This window comes from Callithrix jacchus, chromosome 5 (assembly GCF_049354715.1).
Source record: "Callithrix jacchus isolate 240 chromosome 5, calJac240_pri, whole genome shotgun sequence".
In the NCBI taxonomy this organism is placed as follows: Eukaryota; Metazoa; Chordata; class Mammalia; order Primates; family Cebidae; genus Callithrix; species Callithrix jacchus.
Window position 1 is genome coordinate 63381623 of NC_133506.1, and position 17701 is coordinate 63399323.

The window sequence follows — 17701 nt, forward strand, 5'->3', positions numbered from 1 at the left end:
TGTGGGGCCGGGGCTGAGGCTGAGCTCCGCAGGCGCCTTCTCTCCAGGCCCGTCCTGTCCCGTCCCGGCATGACCGACGTCCTGCCCTGGCCCGACTGCAGCCCGAAGGCGGGGGGCGAACCCCTAGAGCTGGAGGACTCAGGGAGCAAGCGCCCCCGCAACACCGGCGCCCGACTCTGGGGCCGCGTGCGCAACAGGCTGCTCCGCCACAAGGTGCTCGCTGGGACTGGTGTGGGGGGGGGCGGAGCGGGGGTGGGGATGTTTTGGGGGTCCCGCTCACCTTTCGGTGGGGTCCCGGAACAGAGCTGGGGTCTGCGCATCGCTGTGAGTGGCTTGAACTTGATGGGAACGGGGTGCCGGCCCCGCACGACTCTGGCCTCCAGGTATCCGCCCCTGTCTCTGGGGAGAAGGCGGTTTTCTTCGCGGCTTGTGGACTCAGCTTTACCGGCAGGAGTTGAAGCGGCCCTGGGAGCCTCCTGCCCTCTGGGTCTGTGTCTCCCTCTATGCTCGGCCCAGACCGACGTTGCCTCCAGCTGGCACTGCCGGGACCCCTTTGCTGAGGGGCACTGACCCCGGCCCTCTCTGCCGTGTGAGGGTTCTATGTGCAGGGTTGGGGGGGATGCTGCCGGGTCAAGGGTCTAGGTTTCCCCCTCAGGGACCACCCAGCTGACTGCTGGCCCAGGGCCCACTGGGTACCAGGCGTCCGCTCTGTGTGCCAGGGGCTTCTTGACCCAGCAAACAGCTCAGACCAGGCCTTGCCGGGACAGACCCCAGGGCTCCTGCAGCCCCAGATCTGAGCTGGGATTAAAATCGGAGATAGAAGCCACTGGCTTGCAGCTGGGCAGGCTGCCTCGGGGCTGGCTTGGGCCCTGGCATCAGGCATCCGAGGAAGAGCCAGACCCAGAGCCCAGCACACAGGAAGCGCTTGATGACTGCAGAACAATCCGGCTGCCTGAGTCCCACTGGCCAGGGCAGGGCGCATCCCTCAAGATAGCAACAAGGGAGGCCTCGGCCGGCTTTCGGTGGGCACTGGCAGACCCTCCTGTGGCTCACAGCAGCACCCTCTGCGAGCTCTTACTGCCGGCGGAGTCGAGGCTCCTGGCATAAGACAACACGATGTGTGATCTTGGGCCGGCTGGCTCCTTGTTTAGTGTCAGCTCCTGCTGTGGGGCATACTTGACCTCCCAGAGGTGACATCAGTCCTGAAAAGTGCCAGGTAGGGCAGCAACTCGAGCTGTCCTGTGCTGGCCCGTGTCACCTTAGCCTCCCTGGGGACCCAGCTAGCAGAGCCCTGCCAGCCCCAGCTGCTGCCCGTGCCCCTCTGTGCTGAGGCAGCTGTCTGTGCCCAACAGCGTGGAGTCATCCACTCCCCGGCCCCACTGATGCCAGCCCAAAGCTCACCCTCCATCCCCAGACCTCAGCGTTGGCAAGAAACAGACCTGGCAGGTTCCCGGTCTGGCAGCAGCCACACAGGGCCCTTCCGGTTTACCTGCCTCTTTGAGGAGGCATCTGGCATGTGGGGGCAACTTTTAGACCCCAACGGCCAAGACCTTCAGTTCCTTCCCTTTTCCTGTGTATTTGTGGCCAGCAGAACTGAGAAGCCCCTTTAGGAATTCATTGGCCAGGTTTGCCCTGGTGGTGTCTGATGGGCATCTCTGGGCCCATCAGGGGCAGTGGCCAGGCACACGCTGGGCTGCTGAGCTGGGGAGCAGGGTGGCGTCCATGCCGCTACAGGGTGGCTCTGGGCCTGGGGGCCTTGCTTGGCGGTGGTTCAGTCCCTAACATGTGCAGTGTGACACGGTGTGTCTGTGTCGTGGGCATAGGGTCTGCGCTGCAGCAGACAGAGGGACACCACCCTGTGCTTCCTGCCTCGCTATGCACAGGCAGGCGGGGTGGGCAGCAGGGTTGGGGGTCTAGGCCCACTGGCTTCTTCCTTTCTGTCTTCAGCCACATTAACCCAGGCCCTCAGGGCACCCGCTTCACGGCCAGGCCAAGGGGCTGGGATTAGGCAGTCGTGTCGGTGGGGTAGGAGAAGGGCGCCTGGCACTGCCCGGCCTGGCGGGAGGGTCGCCTCATTCACTCATTAACTGCCCTGAGAATTTGGTGCTGTGGGTGTGAGAAGCACCTGTGGTCCTCCCGCTTCCACTGACCTAAAGATTCACGAAAGGCTGACCGTGGGTGTGTGGCTCCTCCAGGCTGGGGCTGAAGACTGTTTGGACGGGAAGGTCTCGTTTTCAGAACCGAACCTGTAAATTGTGCAGGGCCTCTGGTGCTGGGGGAGGGCAGGCAGCGACACTCATGGGTCTCCTTGGGGTCCCAGTGGGGGCTTGGGTTGGGCTGCTCTTGTCCCCAGAGAAGAGGTCTGGGGCCGAAGCCTCATTCTAGCCCCTGACGTGGCGGCCGGCTTGCTGTGTGAGCATGTCGCCGGGAGCCACGTGGCATCTAGGTTTGTGGGTTCGGCCAGGGCTCTTCATACCTCACTTTGAGATTGGACTTTCCTTTCCTTTTTACTTATTTTTTTTAATTTTTGCCTCAAATCACACTCAAGTAGACCAGGCCAGTGCCTTGCTCTCCCTCCCAGTCCTCCCTCTTCTAGCTTCTCGGTTGAACTTCAGAGGGGAAGGGGCTGAAGAGGGAATCTCATGCCCAGTGCCTGCAGGTTTTCATGGGGTCACTTGTGGGAGCTGAAGGGAGGTCGGCCCAGAAGCCCTTGTCTGGTGGGAAGTTGCGGCCCTTACGTGGTTCTGCACCCAGGCCAAGGGGCTCCTGACCCAGACCAGGCAGCTGCTGGCCAGAGATGGGGACTCAGGCTGAACCGGCAGGGTCTGGGCAGAGGTTGAGGACAGCTTCAGACGACCTTGCCTCTGCCTCAAGGCACAGCCACGTGGGACTGAGAATCCCCTACTTCCAAAGAGCTTGTCTTAAGCTGGACGCCAGCACTGCTAAGCCCCACAGGGAGTCAGTGTCCTGTGATGGACGCTGGCACTGCTGAGCCCCACAGGGAGTCAGTGTCCTGTGATGGAAGTTGCTGCCTTCGCTTCAGAGAGGATCAGAGGCGTCACTTGAGGAAGGGCAGGGTGGAGAGCCCACTTTGGGCCATTTGGGGAAGCTTCAGGCTCACGATGGTCTTAGAAGAAGGTCTCTTTCTTGTATCACCTGAGATAGGAGTTCGAGACTGGCCTGGCCAACATGGCGAAACCCCGTCTCTACTAAAAATGCAAAGATTAGCCAGGTGTGGTGGTGCACGCCTGTAATCCCAGCTACTTGGGAGGCTGGGGCAGGAGAATCACTTGAAGCAGGAGGTGGAGGTTGCAGTGGGCTGAGATGGCGATGCTGCATTCCAGCCTGGGCGACAGAGTGAGACTCAGACTCAAAAAAAAAAAAAAAAAACCAGGGTCCCTTTCTTTGTCGGCTTGATTGGCACTGCAGGACAGCCCTGCCCCTCATCAGTTCTTCCTGAAGGCACCAGGTGTGCAGGCCACGGGCACGTTCCCTCTGCCCCTCACCTGGCCATCGAGGTACACAGGTTCTGGGTACAGGACACAGATACATCTTGGGCTGGTTTATTTTACAGTCCAGCTCTGGGTGTCGGGAACCATCTTGCAGCCTCCTGCAGGAGAAGCAGGGCCTGGCTGCCCGCCACCCTTCCCTGTCTGCCAGAGAGAAGAAAGCATCATCGTGTGTCTTGTTCGTTCACACAGACTCACCCAAGAGTGACCCCTCAGCCGTTGACAGGGGCTAAGGTGGTGCCTCCCCCAAGAGCTGGGGCCCCTGCCACCAGCCCCCTTCCCCCGGGCCTGTGTGTGGGTCCCGACGGCGGCCAGGCTGGCCAGCAGGTGGGCAGTGGGGCTGGACGACCCTCCCTCGTTCCGGAAGCACTTGCCCACCTGCCGAGAGGGAAGGTCTCCCTGCCGCGGCCTCCTGAGTGCTCTCCCGCCCTCTCTGCCAGGCTGGCTCCCAAGAGGCTGCTTGAGTCCACAGAGCAGGAACCCTGGACTCTGAGAATCTGACGAAGGTTCCAGAGCCCACCCAGGCACAGCCACCCCCATGCACACACTGCATGCTACTCCAGAGGGGCTGTGGACACCAGGGCAGGAAGCCTGCTCTGATTGAGCTTGGCAAGGCTGTTTCTCAGTACCTGGGGAGAATAGAAGGGCACTGTCCCTCTCCAGCCTCCCTGTGGTCCACAGACAGCTTGGCTAGCGGTGCTGGGCCTGGTACACCAGCTTTTGGATGGCTCTGGACCCTAGAGAGCGGAACCTGCCAACAATGGAGGTTCCTCAAAGGCCAGAGCTGCCCAAGCCCGTGACGCCATGGTACCCGGAGGTGGTGAGGCCCAAGGCAGGGGCAGACATTTTGAAAAGAGCCCAGAGCCCTGCAGGTGCAGGCCTGGGGCAGCTGCCAGTGTCAGTCACAGCGTGGGTGCTGGAGAGGCCTGGCTGTCTGCTGAGTGGCCTCATCACTGCCCAGATGGTTGGGAACGGCTCAACAGGTGAGGATTGTGGCCTCCTTTCCCTATCAAATCAGGCTGGAATGTTTGTGTCCTGACGGCTCCCCAGTCCCTTCAAGCCTGGGACCTGCCTGCACAGTGCAGGGAGAAATGCAGTGTCTGCTCTAGACCCAGCGAGCCGTATACTCAGGTCTATTGCCCTTGGCCCTCCTCCAGGATGGGCCCTGGAGAGGCGGGGGGTGGGGGTGGTGCATGGAGCTGCTCACGGGCTTCTGCAGGGAGGTCAGGAGGCCCCAGGATCCCCGCGGACGCTTCCCCAGCCCCGCTCCAACACCGTGGAACCAGCTTCTGTGCTGGAATCTGAACAGTGACCCCAGCCAGAGCTGGTACCGATGCCAGCTGGGCACAGCCAGGGCCGTGATATCCACGGCGCCCTTCCTATCCGACACCTAGACCCCCATCTGTGCTCGGTGGGCTCCCAGCATCCCCGCCCTCAGGCTTGTGTGGCAGAAGATGCCAGAGAAACCAGGGCGCCAGGCCACAGGAATTGGAGCTTCCGCTTTTCCATGTCGTGTCTGCTGCTTTACCTGCTGTGCTCTGGGAGTACCTCCCTCACCTCTCTGGTTCTCTGGGGTCAGCACCGTGAAGGAGCTGAAGGACAATCTCCCAGAATCCCATTCATATGATCTTGGCCATGACTCAAGGTTCCCAGTCCTAAGCCTTAAACCCTCAACACCGGGGAGAGCCTGTCACAGGGCTGCCCTGGGCCAGCGCCAGCCATTCAGGAGCAGGGTCTAGTGGATGCAGGATGCCTTCCTGACCCCTGTCCTGAGGCGACCCTGGCAGGGAGGCATTCCCACCTCCTTCTCCTGGCCCCCGTCGGTTCCTCTGGCCTGTGAGTGTCGGCTGGGTGCCTTCCATGTGCTGGGCCTGCAGGAACGAGGGGCTCAGGGTGCCCAAGACAAGACCCTGAGTCAGTCAGCACAAGAGATCATGGCATGTCAGAGGAGTTTTGCGGAGAAAACAGACGCAGGCTGGGTGTGGTGTCTCACGCCTAGAACCCCAGCACTTTGGGAGACCGAGGCAGGCGGATCACTAGGTCACATCAAGACCACGCTGGCCAACACAGTGAAATCCCGTCTCTACCAAAAATGCAAAATTAGCCAGGCATGGTAGCAGGTGCCTGTAGTCCCAGCTACTTGGGAGGCTGAGGCAGGAGAATCGCTTGAACCTGGGAGATGGAGGTTGTGGTGAGCCGAGATCGCGCCACTGCACTCCAGCCTGGGGGACAGAGCAAGACTCCATCTCAAATTAAAAAAAAAAAAACACACACACAGTTGGGTAATGCAGTAGAGAGTAACGAAGAATTAAATGACAAGAATTCAGCCATAAAGAACCTGGGGATGGTGCATTCCCGGCCTAAGGACCACCAGGGTGCACACCCTGAGGCAGGCATGTTCAGAGGCAGGCGGGGGCCACGGAGGCCACAGGGAGTGTTGGATGCTGTGCCTGGTGAGGGGACAGTGGCCGGAAGACATAGGCCCTGCAGTTCAGGACTAGGAGCTCAGCCTTTAACCCGAGTGCAGTGGGAAGCTGTGGGGACATCAGGCAGTTTTTGTGGGGATGACATGATTTGAACCCGTCTGAGTACGAGGCCTCACTCTTAGCCGGTGACGCAGTGAGGTGATACCTATGGGCACTGTCATTATCTACGCTGTTTTACTTGTTTGTTTTTTTGGGTTCTTTTTGTTGTTTTGAGAGGGAGTCTCGCTGTGCTGCCCAGGCTGGAGTGCAATGGCGCGATCTTGGCTCACAGCACCTCTATATCCCACGTTGAAGTGATTCTCCTGCCTCAGCCTCCAGAGTACCTGGGATTACAGGCGCCCACCACCAGGCCTAACTGATTTCTGTATTTTTAGTAGAGATGGGGTTTCGCTATGTTGTCCAGGCTGGTCTGAAACTCCTGACCTCAGGTGATCCACCCACCTTGGCCTCCCAAAGTACTGGGAGGGTCTCACTCCATCACCCAGGCTGGGGTGCAGTGGCACCATCTCATCTCACAGCACCCTCCGCCTCCTGGGTTAAAGCAATCCTCCCACCTGAGCCTCCCAAATAGCTGGGTCTACAAGTGCGTGGTGGCAACCATGCCTGGCTAATTTTTGGATTTTTTGTAGAGATGAGGTTTCGCCATGTTACCCAGGCTGGTCTCAAACAATTGATCCACCAGCCTCAGCCTCCCAAAGTGCTGGGATTACAGGCAGAAGCCCCTGCGCCTGGCCCACACTGTTTTGTATATGTGGAAACTGAGGCTCAGAGAGTGACCTGGACGAGGTCATGTGAGCGGCTTAGCAGAGGGGCAGTGCTCAGCCCCAGCAGCTCAGACATGCACAGGCTCTCATCCACGGTGGCCAGTTGGGGTTGGGCTGCGTGCCCTAGACGGGGGTGTCTGGAGGTGCCGGGCCCCTGCCCTTCAGCCTCCGTGTGGCACCCAGCCTGGCACACTGTGCACTGCAGCAGGCAGGACAGTGAATGTGAGACTCAGAGCAAGGGGGGGCCTGGGAGGGGCCCCTCAGAGCCGGCCCAGGCCCTGAAATGCTGGTGCCCTTCCCATCCCCAGTGGCGAGCTCCATGCCCAGAAGGTGCTCCTGGCCTGGGCAGGGACGGTGAAGCTGCTTTCAGAGAAGGCCGCTGATGCTTCAACACTCCAGGCCCAGAGTGAGGCTTAGGAGCCCAGGGGGTCTGACGGGCCCTTGGCCTTCCTGCAGCGGCTGGCCTGAAGCTCCCCGTCAGGTACCCAGAAGGCCTCTTGTCTTGGCTGTGAACCTCCAGGGGCAATCCTTTCCCTTCCAGATGGGCTGCTGAGGGCACCTGTGTGTGACTTCAGCCCGGCCTATGCCTTTTCTCAAGAGGCTGCTGTGCCCCTGCCCTTGCTGTCCTGGTGCCAGGGCAGGACCGGCCTCCTGGCTGTCACTTGCATCCCAGTACTGGATTGAAACCTCCAGACTGCCTGGCGCAGGGAGCCAGTGGAGGACGGAGTGGCCCTGAGGACAATGGAGCCCCAGGCCCCTGGGAAGATGTGCCTGGCTATGGGGCCTCCGAGAGCAGCGCCAGTGTGAGTTCTGTCCGCTTCTCCCCCAGGTCAGCCATGCCCAGCCTGGGGGCTAAAAGCAGAGTGGGTGTCATAGAAGGCAGAGGCAGGAGTGGACATGGGGAGGGCAGAGGCGGGACATGGGAGGGCAGAGGTGGGAGTGGACGTGGGAGGGCAGAGGCGGGAGTGGATGTGGGGAGGGCAGAGGCGGGAGTGGACTTGGGAGGGCAGAGGTGGGAGTGGGTGCCCGGGAAGGGAGGTTGCTGAGGGTGTAAGAGGCTGACCTGCTCAACAAAAGCCTCATTCAGAGCTGCTAAACCCCTTCCATCTGTGAGGCTCAGGGATCTTGGAAGTTCTCAGGTTGGAGTGGAGGCCGGCCGAGGCCCAGGGCCACAGCACCAGCCTGAGTCTGTCTGTGGCTGGCCTGGGTGTGGCGGATGGGCTCACCTTGGCTACAAGGAGCCGGGCTGGCCCCGAGGTGCTGGTCCTGCATGGGGGTGCCAGGCCAATGGAAGGTGTGGGGAGGGCTGGCCCCGAGGTGCTAGTCTTGCATGGGGGTGCCAGGCCATGGGAAGATGTGGGGAGCTTATGGAGCCTGACCTGCATCCCCCACCCAGCTGCTGAGCTGACCCGGCTGCCCCCTCCCTCCCTGCCCTGCCTCTGCCATGGAGTCTCTCAGAGCAGCCACGTTGACAGAATCCTCCTTCCCTCCGAGGGAGGAGAGGCAGGCTCTTGGCAGCCCCGGTCTCCCCCGTTGCCAGCTTGCCAGCCCTGCCGTGCCTCTCACGCCTGTGGTCTGCCCCAATGACAGGCTGGCTCCCGAGTCCCGTCCCAAGGGGACCCAGCCCTGAGCGTGGGGCTGCACATGGGGGAGGGGGGCAGGGGAAAGCCAGCCCGGGGCTGCCACCATGGCCGCTGGCCCGGGAGCCACAGGGAGCTTGCCCACCGTCAGGCCTCACTGACACCTCGGGCCTGGGCTCTGCGGCCCCTCCCAGGCAGGCATGAAATGTATTCACACAGCTCCACCTTCCACCTGGTTCCCCATCCTGGGGCCAGTTCCACTGAGGTCCTTCTGGAGTCAGCTTCTCTTTTTCTTTTTTTTTTTTTTGAGACAGAGTCTCGCTGTGTTGCCCAGGCTAGAGTGCAGTGGCACAATCTCAGCTCACTGCAACCTCTGTCTCCCGGGTTCAAGTGATTTCTGGCTAATTTTGTATTTTTAGTAGAGACGGGGTTTCACTGTGTTGGCCAGGCTGGTCTCGAACTCCTGACCTCAGGTGATCCACCCACCTGAGCCTCCCACAGTGCTGGGATCACCGGCATGAGCCCCACACCCGGCCGGGAGTCATTTTCTAGCATTCCTGTTAGGGTTAGGGTTGAGGTTATGGTTAGGGGTTAGGGGTTTGGTTTGGGGTTAGGGTTGAGGTTATAGTTAGGGGTTGGGTTTGGGGTTACTGGTTGGGTTTGGGTTCGGGTTAGGGTTGGGGTTATGGTTAGGGTTGGGTTTGGGGTTAGGGTTAGGGTCTCTCTCAGGAGGAGTGGATTCACCGCCTCTGTTGTGAAGAAGCACTTAGGGTTAGGTTTAGGGTTTGGGGTTAGGGTTAGGGGTTGGGTTTGGGTTAGGGTTAGGGTTGGGGTTAGGGTTTAGGGTTAGGTTTAGGGTCTCTCTCAGGAGGAGTGGATTCACCGCCTCTGTTGTGATGAAACACTTAGTGTTACGAACCTCCACAGCCCCTCTGAGGGAAGTCCTCCCACCTCCTGGATGCCGGGACTTAGAGGGCTGAGGGTGGAGCAGCATCGGCTGTGAGAGGAGGGACCAGGCAGGCCCCGAGGCAGGGGTCAGGCTGTGCAGGGGGCAGGAATCATCGGGGCTCCCAGGCTGTGGGAGTGAGCAAGTGGCTTCTGAGTGGAGCAGCTTTCAGGAAGGAGGTGGAGGCCTGGGAGCCTTGGGGACCCTGGCAAATGTCATCTTGAGGTTCCCATCATCCAGTGAGCCCTGGATGGCATCCCAAGTGATGTCCACGGAAGGCTGCCCGGGACCCCTGACCTCTACACTGAGACCCCAGCTGCCTGGGACCTCTGTACCTGCCAGTGAGACCCCAGCTGCCTGGGACCTCTGCCTCCCCCTCCACTGAGATCCCAGTGGCCAAGTCCCCACGCCTTAGGTAGGGCTACCACAGGCCTTTTCCTATGGATGAAAGGGCTCCGGGTAAGGGCTTGCAGGAGAGGAGGTGGCAGAAACCATCCTGAAGACCCCCTGGCAGCCGTGTGCTGCAGGGGGAAGGGTGATCCAGCAAGCAGGGGTGCCGGCTTGGCATGGGGCTTGGCCACCTCCCAGGGGCAGGAGTGGAGACCCAGAGGGAGTGTGCCCCTGAATGCGAGCACGGGAGCTGGCCAGTAGCAGCCCCCCAGCCAGGGGCAGCAGGAGTGGCATCACCTGCCCCAGGGGTGATAGAGGGCCTGGGAGGAAGGGCTGAGACCCTCAGGGGCATCCCCAGGACATTCCTGAAACTCAGCTCTGGAGATGCTCAGATGTGCCTGCAGCAGCATCTGCCCTCGAAGCCTCAAACCCTCTCCCCATGCAAGGCCAGCTTGCTGATTCCTACCCCAAACAGGAGGCCACTTCCGTTCAGGAAAGTGTAGCAGCCTCCACCAGCCACCAGCGGGGTTCTTGGCAGAGAATCCACGCACGCCTTCGGGTCTCCACTCCTGCTGCCCCAGAGGTGATGTCCTCGTTCCAACCCAGTGCCTCCCTGCCTGCTGGGTTTTTGCTGCAGGGACCTGGTGGTCTCCTGGATGTGAGACCCCGAGGCCAGTGTTGCTCTCTGGGAGAGATCTGAATGTGCAGTAATGCTCTGACCATGGCCAGGTGTGCAGATGAAAAGAAAATCTTTGGCTGGGAGTGGTGGCTCGGCCCTGTAATCCCAGCACTCTGGGAGGCCGGGGCAGGAGGATCACCTGAGGTCAGGAGTTTGAAACCAGCCTGGGTGACATGGAGAAACCGCATCTCTACTAACAATACAAAAATTAGCTGGGTGAGGTGGTGCACACCTGTAGTCCCAGCTACTCAGGAGGCTAAGGCAGGAGAATCACTTGGACCTGGGAGGTGGAGGTTGCAGTGAGCTGAGATGGTGCCACTGTTCTCCAGCCTGGGCGACAGAGCAAGACTGACTCAAAAGAAAGAAAATAGTTGAGCTGCTGCGAGTGACCGCGTTACTCGCCCTGGCTCCAGGATATTTTGCAGCCTGTTTCTGTCTTCCATCTGTAGCCCACCCTGGGGAGGCCCCACTGCCCCCGTGCCCTCAGTGGTCTTCCCAGCCTGGCCCTTCACCAGCCCCCTGTCTCCTGCTTCAGGTGATCTCACACCCCCAGGCACCTGCTCCCCTGAGCCCACAGATGACACCTGCCTGCCGGGACCAGAGAGTGAGCAGCCAGGTGTCCCATCCGCCACCATCCCGGGGCCAGCCCCTCCACCCCAGCGCTAATCTAATCAGGAAATAGCAGAGTCCACATTTCCCAGGAGTTATAAATAGCATAGCAGTTTGGGCAGCAGCGTTCCTCTGGAAAATGTGCCCTGTTCCTCTCCCTCCCTTCTCTGTGTATAAATGATATCCTGAAATAGACTTGGTTTCTGGAGGCTGGTGGCGTCCCAGGAGACGGAACATCACTGTCAGGGCTCCAAGGGGTGAGGCAAGGATCTGAGCAGATACCGGGGCCGCACCTGTGGCAGGAACCAGGAGGGTGGCCGGGATTGAGGGGCTCGCAGCTTTGGAATGCGGCAGCTGCCCCAGGCCTGGCCTCAGAAGGCCAGGAATGTGTTGGCCAGCAGCTGTGTGGGCCAGCAGCCTGCAGAGGGCAGGAGGTAGTGCAGCAGGAAGGCAGAGAGGACTGATGGTTGAGAGGACTGAAGGCAGAGAGCCTCAGGCTCCCAGGAAAACATGGGTTGAACCTGGCAGCTGGAGCAGAAGTGACTGCGAGAGGCAGTGGGAGGGGGGCTGCACTGGGGGCACCTCCCAGCACCCAGGTCTGCCTGGCAGGTGGGGCCGCACTGGGGACACCTCCCAGCACCCAGGCTGCCCGGCAGGTGGGGCCGTACCCCGTGAGGCCTGATACCTCCTTTCCGAGGAAGCAGCCACTTGTGCCCCAGGTGGTTACGTCACACATCCTCCTGCTGCTTCAGGTTCAGCAGAGGGTGTTGGGAGCCTTGATTTTTATTTTTATTTTTTATCTTTATTTTATTTTTGAGACAGGGTCTCACTGTTGCCCAGGCTGGAGTGCAGTGGCATGATCTCGGCTCTCTGCAGCCTCTGCCTCATGGGTTCAAGTTATTCTCCTGTCTCAGCATCCTGAGTAGCTGGGACAACAGGCACGTGCCACCACACCCAGCTAATTGTTGTATTTTTAGTAGAGATGGGGTTTCACCCTATTGGCCAGGCTGGTCTCGAACCCCTGACCTGGTGATCTGCCCACCTTGGCTCCCACAGTGCTGGGGTGACAGGGGTGAGCCACCACCCGCCGGGGCCTTGACTTTGAGCCCTAGCTCTCACCTCCTAGGTGTGCACTGGGTAAATTCCTCATTCTGCTTGAGCTGCAGTGTCCTCACCTACGAGACGGGGACAACTATGAAAGCTGAAACTGCGCATTTGCTGTGGCGATTACCCGAGATGCTGTGTGTTGAGGGTTTGTCGTGCTCAGGATAGGTCCATCGCTCTCACTGCTTTCCGTAAGAACCCTGTGAGGCCGGCGTGGGTATACAGGCACCTCCATGAGGAAGTTTGCATTCACGGAGGGGATTGACTTGCCCACGTGCAGGTGATTGAACGGAAGACTTTGATTCCTCAGCTTCTGAACCCTGCATGTTCCCCTGCCCCCGTGCTGTGTCCAAGTGCTCTCTAAGACTCTGGAAGGGACCGTTGGCCCAGTCTGCAGAAGCTGCCAGGAAGCACCAGGTCATGGGAAGCAGGGCAGAGGAGGGGCTTTGGGTAAATCTGACCAGGAGCTGTGAAGTTGGCCTGAGGCTTGTGCTGATGCGTGGAGAGACCTGCCTCAAGAAGGGGTGGTCTCCAAACACCAAACTGTACCCCACAAATGTGTACAATTTGCAATGTGTCAGTCAAAAAATCAGGGCCTGCACAGTGGTGCATGCCTGGAATGGCAGCTCTTCAGGAGGCTAGGGCAGGAGGATCACTTGAGCTCAGGGCAACATAGCAGCCTGGCCAGCATAGTGAGACCCTGTCTCTAGAAAAATAAATATAGTCAGGCATAGTGGCTCACGCCTGTGATCCCAGCATTTTGGGAGGCCGAGGTGGGCAGATCACAAGGTCAGGATTTCGAGACCAGCTGTACCAACATGGTGAAACCCCATCTCTACTAAAAATACAAAAATAATTAGCCCAGATACGTTGGCAGGTACCTGTAATCCCAGCACTTTGGGAGGCTGAGGCAGGAGAATCGTTTGAACCCGGTTGGCGGAGGTTGCAGTGAGCCAAGGTCGCATCACTGCACTTCAGCCTGGGAAATGAAGCAAGACTCCATCTCAAAAATAAAAAATAAAAATAAGTACATACATAAGAATTGAAAATTAAGAAAAAAAATTTAAGCCAGGCATGGTGGTTCACACCTGTAATCCCAGCACCTTGAGAGGCCAAGGCGGGCGGATCACCTGAGGTCAGGGGTTCGAGACCGGCCTGGCCAACATGGTGAAACGTCGTCTCTACTAAAAATACAAAAATTAGCTGGGCATGGTGGTGCGCGCATGTAATCCAGCTACTCGGGAGGTTGAGGCTGGAGAATCGCTTGAACCCAGGAGGTGGAGGCTGCAATGAACTGAGATCGTCCACTGTACTCCAGTCTGGGTGACGAGAACAAAACTCCATCTTAAAAAAGAAAAAGAAATGTACAAAGCCTTTCAAAAGGCAGGTGTATCCAGTTCTTTGCCTTCCCCAAAACTGATGGAAGATTTAATTTTCAACTGAGAGATCATTTCAAGTAATTTCACATAACAGGTATAGATGCAGTTTCAGGCGGGTAATAGGGAAAGAGGTTAAAGAACGGAATAACGTGGCTGCGATGAAACTCTGCAGCCTCCTCTGCTTCTCTGTGAACAAAATGTTTCATTGTTCACATCTTTTTTGCTCATTTTAGAAACATGGTCCTGCGTTACCCAGGCTGGTCTCGAACTCCTGAGATCCTGTAGCTAGGAGCCATCGCACCTGCACAGCTGTTAAAACCAAAAACATGAACAGAATTGAGGTTGAACCTCGTTTCACTCTAGCAAAAGACAATATCATACAGATAACGTGAACTAAAAAAACTCTGCCCATCTCACTGAGAGAGAATTCCACCAAAAAGTTACTTTGCTACTTCATATTTATTAAAATGTGTCATGCATAGCTTACTTTTTTTTTCTTTTTTGAGACAGCGTCTCACTCTGTCGCCCAGGCTGGAGTGCAGTGGTGTGATCTTGGCTCACTGCAACCTCCGCCTCCCAGGTTCAAGCGATTCCCCTGCCTCAGCGTCCTAAGTAGCTGGAATTACAGGCACCCACCACCACACCTGAATTTTTGTATGTTTAGTAGGGTTGGGGTTTCGCCATGTTGGCCAGGCTAGTCTTGATCTGACCTTGTGATCTGCCCGCATCAGCCTCCTAAAGTGCTGGCATTACAGGCGTGAGCCACCGTGCCTGGTCCCCTTTTTGATTGTATACTGCTAGTCATAGGACTAACCGATCCTGAATATATTTTGAATATCTGGAGCCTTGAGGTCTCAGAAAATTTTGGTTTTCAGTGTACACAGATTTTTTTTTGTGCATGTGTGGAAGCAAAATATAATGGTGAACAAAGGACTTGAAAATAGAAAGATATAAATTAGGACAACATTCTTTAGGCGAAATGGAAAGAAGTTCAAGGAGAGAGATGAGGCAGGAGCTCCGTGAGGGAAAGAAGAGCTTGTTCGTGTGCTTTTTCAGTGGATGATTGTGGGTATCACATCGCTAGGGCATTTAGATCCCACTGAATACATGTGAGAGAATGATGTCATGCTTGTATTTTAAGATGGCAATACTGACATCATTCTGGAAATCACACTGTTGGCAACTGTTTAAACTTGGAAATGTTCAGATGTTGACTTAAAAATGTGCCAGGAAGTGCACAGTTGCTCAAAATTAGTTCACAGGTATGCAGGCAGATGGGTGCAAAGGCCCCTGAGTTACCGAAACGGAATCTGGAACAGTCCTTTGTGAGGGGTGCCGCTGATCTCCCCTGGGGTCCATACCTCCCTGGGCTGCAGCCTGAGCCTGGGGGCTTCCCCTGTAGAGGATCTAATTACTGGGGAGCCAGTGGCTTGGCCAAGTCAGCTCCTTGCATCTTGACGGCTGCCCCACGGAGGGGGTTCTATTGCTGGCCCTCGTGTGCAGATGGAAAAACTGAGGCTTAGTGAGTTTAAAACTTAACAGGATTCGCCGGGCACGGTAGCTCACACCTGTAATCCCAGCACTTTGGGAGGCCAAGGCAGGCGGATCACAGGGTCAGGAGATTGAGACCATCCTGGCCAACATGGTGAAACCTCCGTCTCTACTCAAATACAAAAAAATTAGCCGGGTGTGGTGGTGTGTGCCTGTAATCCCAGCTACTCGGGAGGCTGAGGCAGGAGAATCTCTTGAACCCAGGAGGCGAAGGTTGCAGTGAGCCGAGATTGAGCCACTGCACTCCAGCCTGGGTGACAGAGCGAGCCTCTGTCTCAAAAAAAAAAAAAATGCCTGCCTCACCCTCGACCAGATTAAACACCACCAAAAAAAACTTTGCTGGCGTCCAGGCCCAGGCAGGCTCCTGAGCGGGGCCCGACCCTTCATTGCACTCGTTCAGCACCTCCACGTGCATGGCTGGGTCCCCCCATGGGCTGGCACCTCCTGATCATTCCAGTGTGGAGAGGAGGATGAGGTGTCTTCTGTGAGCCTCGGTTTCTGCATCTGTGAAATGGGGTAGTAAGGGCTAACTCTCGGGCTGACAGGTCAGGAACAGGTCTCAGGGGCAGGAGTGCCTAGCAGAGTGTGCCTGCCTCCCTCAAGGTGGGGGTTATTCTCCAGCAGGGGCTAGAGGGGCATGGGAGCTCGGCCCCCCAAGGTTGATTTCCAGGTAAACGTCACCTTATCCCAGCTGCTCACTTCCGCCTTTCCTGTGTAGCTGGCTCTGAGAGGTGCTGACCCATGGGGAGAGCTCTGGCTTGGCCTCCAACTGGCACCCTCTCACCCACATTTTCTCTCTGCAGCTGGACCCACAAACTGTGGAGACCAAGAACTGGCACACGGACGTGATTGAGATGAACGGGGTTAGTGGGGTATGGGAACGAGGTCTATGAGGTGGGTGGGCAGCCCACCCGCCCTCTGGGGGCATGAGTGAGATGAAGGGGTGAGCGGGGGATGCGATCGTCAGTGCGGGGTGGGCAGCCCTCCCTCTGGCTGCTTCTGGGGCTGCTGTGCCATCTCGACCAGTCCCATCTTCCCGCCTGCCCTTGCCCTGCCCACTGCTGCCCTGCAGGTTTTGAGGAGCCCTGGGTGTGAGCTAACCCTCATCTGCAGTCTTGGGGGGACCCCTGTGTTTTGGGGCACTCCTCAAGCACTCACGCCCTGGGGAACTTGTGCCTGCCTCACCCTCAACCAGATCAAAGTGGAATTCTCCATGAAATTCACCAGCCGGGACATGAGCCTGAAGAGGACCCCGTCCAAGAAGCAGACGGGCGTCTTTGGCGTGAAGATCAGCGTGGTGACTAAGTAGGTGCTGCCTCTGGCCTCCAAGTCCTGGTGCCAGTGCCCTGTGTCCCCGCCAGCCTGGGCCCCCCAGCCGTCCCTGCCTGTGCCCATCCTGGTGTCTAATCTGTCACCCCAGCTCAGCAGTGGCAGACAGCCAGTGTGGAGCTAGAACGGCTGCAGAGTTGCTCACACGACCCTTTAGAAGCACGTGGGTCAACACTTAAACACTGGAAGGTCTCATATGAAACCCCAGATCATCTGCTCCTCATGATAAGTGGGAAGGTGTCAGCCAGGGGCCTGCATTTGGGCTTGGCACCAACAGGGACTGGCCACCCCCAGGAAAGGGCGCATCCCCCAGTTTCCACTGCCCTGGCCCCTTGTCTCAGGCCTGACCCACCTCCTGATGAAGGCTGCCTGCTGGGCCTCCTGCAAGCATCTGAGTCCGGTAGACACTCTTTCCCTAGAGACTCAGCCTTCCCTTCCCAAGTTCCCAAGCCTTCTCCTGCCTGAGTCCTCCACTGCCCTGCACAGGCTGGCAGGGATGGGCAGGCTGGCTGGGATGGGCTGGCTGGGGCAGGCAGGCTGGGGTTGGCAGGCTGGCTGGGATGGGCTGGCTGGGGCCGAGTGAGGTGGCCTCTTTCTCAGCTCCCCATCCCAGATGCTGGAAGCTCCCCAGGGCGTGTGTGTGCTGGGTGGGGGCCTGCTGTTGGGGAGCTGTCATGGGGACTGCCTTCCACCTGTCCTCACGCCCACCCCAGGCGGGAGCGCTCCAAGGTCCCCTACATCGTCCGGCAGTGTGTGGAGGAGGTGGAGAAGAGGGGCATCGAGGAGGTTGGAATTTACCGGATATCGGGTGTGGCCACGGACATCCAGGCACTGAAGGCCGTGTTTGACGCCAGTGAGTGTGGGAGGCCTGGCCGGGCGGCTGTGACTGTGTCCCAGCAGGCTGTGGGGGGCACAGGAGCGCTCGGGGATCCAGGAGGCTTCATGGAGAGGCCAGGCCTGCCCACGGCAGAGGAGCTTTGGTCGGTTTCGAGTCCCTGTGGCAGGTGCTTTTTCTGCATTTTGTCACGGAATCCCCTCCCCTCACGTCTCTAATGCATAGCTGCAGGTAAGGAAACGAGACAGGCAGAAGGGCTGGGTCGCTTGCCCAGGACAACCCAACTTGTAAGTTTTGGCTCTGGACTGAAACTCAGGTCTGATTTGAGTCTATGTGACTGGCTTTCTTGCTAGTCCTGGGTGCCTCGTGAGCCACAGGGAAAGAGCTGTGAGCCTGCACCTGCTGTCTCCGGGCCCCAAACCCCTCCAGGGCAGCTTTGCCTCTCGTCAGGCCCACAGTGGTGAGGCCTGAGCTTTCTGGCTTCTGCTCCCTGTTCGTGCTGCATCAGGCTGCAGCAACCAGGTGCCCGATAGTCAGGAC

The 17701-nt window shown here is 58.3% G+C and overlaps 1 protein-coding gene across 15 annotated transcripts in view; it reads left to right on the plus strand.

Moving 5' to 3' along the window:
* The window catches only part of ABR (ABR activator of RhoGEF and GTPase), a 195673-nt gene that overhangs the window by 170411 nt on the left and 7561 nt on the right, over positions 1–17701 (plus strand). For 14 of the 15 annotated variants that reach the window (XM_078372259.1, XM_035299228.3, XM_078372263.1 and 11 more), the window contains 3 exons: positions 15801–15860; positions 16193–16302; positions 17040–17179. In XM_078372259.1, coding sequence (XP_078228385.1) covers positions 15801–15860; positions 16193–16302; positions 17040–17179 — 310 coding nt within the window. Of the gene's footprint in view, positions 1–47; positions 214–15800; positions 15861–16192; positions 16303–17039; positions 17180–17701 lie in introns of all 15 variants that reach the window. The other variant, XM_078372269.1, reaches the window with a different exon arrangement.